At 34.9% G+C, this 5,484-nt stretch overlaps 3 protein-coding genes across 3 annotated transcripts; 1 reads left to right on the top strand and 2 right to left on the bottom strand.

Moving 5' to 3' along the window:
- Positions 1–2,183: 2,183 nt before the first annotated feature.
- Positions 2,184–3,059, bottom strand: LOC111684473. Its single transcript, XM_023446647.2, has 2 exons — positions 2,704–3,059; positions 2,184–2,635 (listed from the first exon to the last, which is right to left on the bottom strand). The coding sequence occupies exons 1-2, from the start codon at positions 2,922–2,924 to the stop codon at positions 2,473–2,475; spliced, it is 384 nt and encodes a 127-aa protein (XP_023302415.2). The 5' UTR covers positions 2,925–3,059; the 3' UTR covers positions 2,184–2,472.
- LOC111684471 (mitochondrial import inner membrane translocase subunit Tim8) lies at positions 2,851–3,822 on the top strand. The gene is made up of 2 exons (XM_023446646.2): positions 2,851–3,332; positions 3,416–3,822. Exons 1-2 carry the CDS (start codon positions 3,237–3,239, stop codon positions 3,587–3,589), a joined length of 270 nt encoding a protein of 89 aa, XP_023302414.2. The 5' UTR covers positions 2,851–3,236; the 3' UTR covers positions 3,590–3,822.
- Positions 3,819–5,232, bottom strand: LOC111684470. Its single transcript, XM_023446645.2, has 3 exons — positions 4,910–5,232; positions 4,189–4,840; positions 3,819–4,124 (listed from the first exon to the last, which is right to left on the bottom strand). Exons 1-3 carry the CDS (start codon positions 5,104–5,106, stop codon positions 3,858–3,860), a joined length of 1,116 nt encoding a protein of 371 aa, XP_023302413.2. The 5' UTR covers positions 5,107–5,232; the 3' UTR covers positions 3,819–3,857.
- Between the last annotated feature and the right edge of the window lie 252 nt (positions 5,233–5,484).

Below are 5,484 nucleotides of genomic sequence, written 5' to 3' on the forward strand. Positions count from 1 at the left end.
CCTCTGCATCGCTCGCGACTTATGGTCGCGTGAACATACGTGCACAACATGCAGAATGCTGTGGCCACAATTGGATCCTCAAAGATCTAAATATCTTCTTGGTCTCCATAGACCGCAGTTAAGTAGGCTGATATCGATTATCACTGGCCACTGTAAGTTTGGAAACCATGCCAGGCGCATTGGTCTCCCGTTCAACGATTACTGTAGGAGTTGTCAAAATGAGGACGAAGAAGAGACCATTACCCATCTTCTCTGTGATTGCCCTGCCTTGGCGGAGGCTCGTTTTCAGACGCTTGGATCGAACTACTTTGGAGATCTAACCGAGCTGTCAAATATTAAATTAGAACGTCTGCTTGAGTTCATTAATTTGTCAAATTGGGTGTGAATCCTATAACTCACACTACCCACCCATGGCAACTGCCCTGGCTTTCTCACTTCTCATCCTCTCCTTCCCCTTCTCTTTGCAACTAGTTTTCTGTTCTTTCACTCTCCTCAATCTCTCCCTCTCTTCTCTTTTCTTCTCCTTACAGGTATTTCTTACAAAGGGATCAATATTGGACCCAAGTAAAGCCGACATTGGCTACCTGTGCAAACCTAACCTAACCTAACCTAGTCTATAGTCTAGTCTATAGTCTAGCCTATAGTCTAGTCTATAGTCTATGGCGAGACATTCAACTAGTCTATAGTCTATGGCGAGACATTTAACAATCGTACTCAGATGGGTACAGACACACCGGGGTTTGACTGGCAACTGTATTGCTGATGAGTTAGCAAAAATAGTAGCATCAATGTCCGATAGGGACATAGACATATTTTGCTGAATACCGCTAAAAGTTTGCAAAAACCTAATAGAAGGAAAATTTTATGAACTTTCTCAGATAAGATGGCGTAATGAAACAACTTGTATCAGCACAAGGAAGATATGGCCAAGTCTGGACAGTACGTCATATCTTCTGCAACTAAACCGTCCTCACATCAGTAACCATGTTGCTGTCATCACGGGACATAGCTTATTTCGAAACCATACAAGAATGCTTAGTATTCCCCATAACGACTTCTGTAGAAGTTGTCAAGATGAAAAGGAGGAAGAATCTATTGAACATCTATGTTAATGCCCTGCGCAAGCAAACACACGATTCGAATATTCAGAACTATCCAGGTTAAGACTGGATAATATTAATGCCTTTGTCAGGCACAGTAACTGGTTTTAGGACCACCGAGCCATACTCAATCAAGGCACTTTTTAGTCCACAAGGACAGACCCTTCTATTTTCTCTTCCACCTCTATCGCAATTCTTCACTATTCTTAGCTTTTCATTTTATACCTAATATCTACCTCTTCTCGATCCTAAAACTCCTGCTCTTTTTCTGTTATATCCTATTATCTTTACAGGTATCACAAAGGGACCAATAGGACCCAAGTGTGCGTCTTTGCAGCCTGAAAACCTAACCTAACCTATGGGTTCTAATTGTACCGTAGAGAGTTTATGAAGGTTAGGTTAGATTCAGCAGACTGTATACTTAGACAAGTATAACTTTACTTGGGTCCAAATTAGGTCTCTATGTAATGTCTGAAAAGAAAACAAGATACGGAAAGGAGAAAGAAGCGATAGAGACAGTAATGGGTAGTATTTAAGAAGTGAAAAATAAAGAGATAGTAACGAGCCTGTAAGATAAGTGAGGATCATAGTGTGTGATCAATTACACACACGTTCAAGTTGAACAGTTGATAGATCCGATAGATCAGAAAAATATGCCGACCCTACTGATGTTTGTAATGCAAAATAGTATTGGTCCTATACTCACCTTATCAATCGGCTCAGAATCATTTTCCGAGTCGATTTAGCTAGTCCGTCCGTCCATGTAAACCTTGTAATAAACCTTGATCTTCTATTATCGGTCCATTATTTCACATAGGCCGTATACAACAGAACCCCAGATTATGGCTTGTAAACCTTGTAATCAAACTACAGATTGTAATTTTGAAGAAATTTGGCACATATAGTACCGTAGACGAAGCCTATTGAGAACGGTTAACATCGGTCTATTATTTCACCTAGTTCCCATACAACTGAACCTGCCGAATAGGGCTTTAAGTTCATAATTATGTTTAATATACTCGTATCTCGACAAAAAGCTGCAAGACCAACTTTATAATTATAGGGCATCATTTGACCCTAGCCCCTATAAAAAGCCACCTTCAAAATTTGACTTAAATGTCCACAATTTTATTCAACAATAAATTGGTTAAACATTGAATCGCCTCACATTCAAAATATCCTTAAAACTATAATTTTATGATGATTTCAGTTGCAGAACCGGAAAAAGCTTATACACTTAACCAATAACATTCTTTATTTTAAACTTAAAAGCTAATTATGCAAAATATATATTTTACTACATAGTTATGTAGTAAATAATTATCCTTTCAAACTACTTTAACTTATTCCTAACAAAATCCTGCTTTTTGCGTTACGATGAGCCCTCAGCATTTTTCTTTTTCAAAGCCTCCATAACACCAGCAAAGTTGGCAGTTATCTTTTTAACCGATTTTGGTGTAGAATTCTGACTACGTACACGCATTTGTGGCTGGGCCACATCATCGCTAAAGTCAAAATCATTCGATTTTAAGGGTCTGAAAGAAACAATAGAAAAAGTTTTTATATTTATCCAAATTTAAACATGTAAATAACACCATCTTACTCTTGAGTCTCGGTAATATCGGTAGAATTTGTTTGTTCTTTACTGCCACTGCTGGAACAGTCTGGTGATGGTGGTCTTCTACCAGGACATTGCCATTCTAATTCCAAAATGGTGCCATTTTCCAACATATTATAATAGTTCTCTAATTCTTCGGCTGAAGGATAAAAATCATCATTATCCTTAAGACAAATATCATTGGTGGAAGAGACTTCAGAAGACATTTTTCAATAATTTTTAATAAATTTTTAAAAATCTATAAAGTTTGTTTACAATTTCGTGCTGTTTTGCTTTCATAGAGATGACACTCGGCTGTTTGTTTATCTTTTCTTTGTATAACATGCCTGTTTTTAAATTAACGATAACTACTGCGATATGTTATTATTTCCAAGTGAATGTTTCGTCCAGATGTTTTCTTGTTCTTGACTTGTCAGTTTTTTTGAGGTTATATAAAAGCAAATAGCAGATTTTGCTTAATTTTTTCCTACAATTTTAAAGAATTATTTATTAATTAAAAAGTAAATTAATTGAACATCATGTCGGACTTTGATAGCATATCTTCCAGCAGTGCTGACAAAGAATTGCAAGAGTTCTTAATGATTGAAAAACAAAAAGCACAAGTTAATGCTCAGGTAAATTGTGGAAATAGCAGAAAATATTGTATGTTGCAGAAAATTATACTTAAATTTTTAATTTTTTTTCAACTTATTAACAGATCCATGAATTCAATGAAATCTGCTGGGATAAGTGCATAGGCAAACCCAGTTCCAAATTGGATAGTGCCACCGAAACGTGTTTGTCCAACTGTGTGGATCGTTTTATTGACACATCTCTGCTGATAACACAACGTTTTGCCCAACTATTACAAAAACAATCAGGTGGCATGTAATAATATTCTCGAAGAACTTTTTTATTGTTTTTGCAGTACAACATCCTGACCAAAATAATTAAATCCGCTTATTTTTTTGAAGATTCATAAACTGAAGGAAGTTTATCTCAATTTTCCTCCTCAAAAAAAAAGAACAGAAATGCGGTGCAATTTTTATTTTGAACTAAAATAGTTTTTTGTTATTTTAAAATAGTTCCATTAAAAAATATAAGAAATTACAACAAAAACATAAATTTAAAAATATATGTAGGTTTATTTCTTTGCAATATCAACTTTTATCCGCTTGTATGCCTTTCGATTTCTTTAAATCCCTATAAAGACTGACCAACTTTTGTCGTTCAGTCTCCAACATGTTGCGTGTGGCCTCGGGTAGATCTTTACGTTTGCCCTTTAATTGAGTTTTGCTTAAAGCTCCTGAAGTTTTTGACTTTTTGTTGCTGTTGTTTTGTTTGGAATTATTATTTACGGATTCTGATTCAGCTTCTTCTGGGGGTTTAATTAGATCCTTTAGTAACAAATTGTTTTTCTTACCAGGCTGTGGAAAAAAACAAACGAATTATTTGTTTGAACTTTATTTGTTCTCTTTCTACTTTACTTACTCTAGGTACTGTTTCATTTTTCTGTGCCTTTCTGGGTAGTGTTGAAATATTTGGTGGTGCATGAACTATCTCACCAAATTTCACTGCATCTCGACGATACTCTACAATTTCTTTTTGTTTTTCTTTCAACTTTTCCTGTTCGTCTTCTTTAATGGCCTGTTTTACCAATTCCTTAACCAGTTTAGGATCTATTGGTTTATGCAACTTATCATCCATCTTTTTCTTCTTAATTTTACCTCCTCTTATTTCCTTACGCTTCTGTTTCAACAACTCATCGATTTCATTGGGTGGTTTCTTTTTAAGGGAAATCTCTCCGGTAGTGGGATTACGTATAACTTTAACACCATACTTTGCTTCATATTGAGCCTCCTTAAGGCTTTCACTGGTTATACGATTAACTCTTCGTATATAATCTAAATCTTCCTCACCGGGCATTTGTTTTATACTCTTAAACTTATTGCCATCCTTTTGGAGATTTTTCTTTTTGTTGCCCGCAGCGGGGGTATCTTTGGGTTTGTCCTCTACTCCACATCGTATGCGTTTGATTTTATTACCACTTTTTGCTTGATCGGCTAATTTTTTAAACTGTACAAATTTATACGACATTTTTTGATCATCTTTCTGTGGTGGGCTGTTGACAACATTTTTAAGTCTTTTGAGGGGAAAAAATAAAATGTTTGAAAATTACACACTCTTTTGGGGGACACTACATTTAACTTACTTTTTCTCTTTAACCTCCAGTTGCTTGAGAGGATCACGTATACCATGATGTTTACGTACGGGAATTTTTCTTTTTCTGGCCATGTCTTCTTTCTTATGTGTATGCGTCCAATGTTTTTCTTTAGAAGCACATGTATTTGTTTGTGGATTGACAACAGAAACCACAATAACAACAACAAAAACACACATAAATGTCATCCACAAACAAAGAATACAATTTGTAATCGATAAGTTAAAAGAATTATTTACTCAAAATATCGAGTTTCTCATCGCCAGGGTGCAAAACATTTATTGCTATGTTTTATTATTATTTATTATTTTTTCACTTTTATTAATATTTTATTTTATTCACAACATTTAAAAAATATATTTCTTTTCACAGTCTTCAAGCTGTTATATCTACATAATTCTCGATTAATTTACACCAATTAGATTATTTTTAATTCTCTCTTCTCTTACAAAAGCCAAACTTCTTAGTGAGTTATCGTATTGGTTTGTCATCACTAGTTTTCTTTCATGTTAAAAATGGCGACAGAATTTTTCTCTTCTGCAAAATAAATTTTTCATGGCTATTAA

The sequence above is a fragment of the Lucilia cuprina genome, chromosome 3, assembly GCF_022045245.1.
Source record: "Lucilia cuprina isolate Lc7/37 chromosome 3, ASM2204524v1, whole genome shotgun sequence".
NCBI classification, from domain to species: Eukaryota; Metazoa; Arthropoda; class Insecta; order Diptera; family Calliphoridae; genus Lucilia; species Lucilia cuprina.

Coding starts and splice junctions, on each gene's coding strand:
- LOC111684473 (XM_023446647.2), bottom strand. CDS start 2,924: ATGTCTTCTGAAGTCTCTTCCACCAATGATATTTGTCTTAAGGATAAT. Junction 2,636..2,703: donor GATATTACCGAGACTCAAGA/GTAAGATGGTGT, acceptor TGTTTCTTTCAG/ACCCTTAAAATCGAATGATT.
- LOC111684471 (XM_023446646.2), top strand. CDS start 3,237: ATGTCGGACTTTGATAGCATATCTTCCAGCAGTGCTGACAAAGAATTG. Junction 3,333..3,415: donor AAGCACAAGTTAATGCTCAG/GTAAATTGTGGA, acceptor ACTTATTAACAG/ATCCATGAATTCAATGAAAT.
- LOC111684470 (XM_023446645.2), bottom strand. CDS start 5,106: ATGACATTTATGTGTGTTTTTGTTGTTGTTATTGTGGTTTCTGTTGTC. Junction 4,841..4,909: donor CTGGAGGTTAAAGAGAAAAA/GTAAGTTAAATG, acceptor TCCCCTCAAAAG/ACTTAAAAATGTTGTCAACA. Junction 4,125..4,188: donor AAAATGAAACAGTACCTAGA/GTAAGTAAAGTA, acceptor TTTTTTCCACAG/CCTGGTAAGAAAAACAATTT.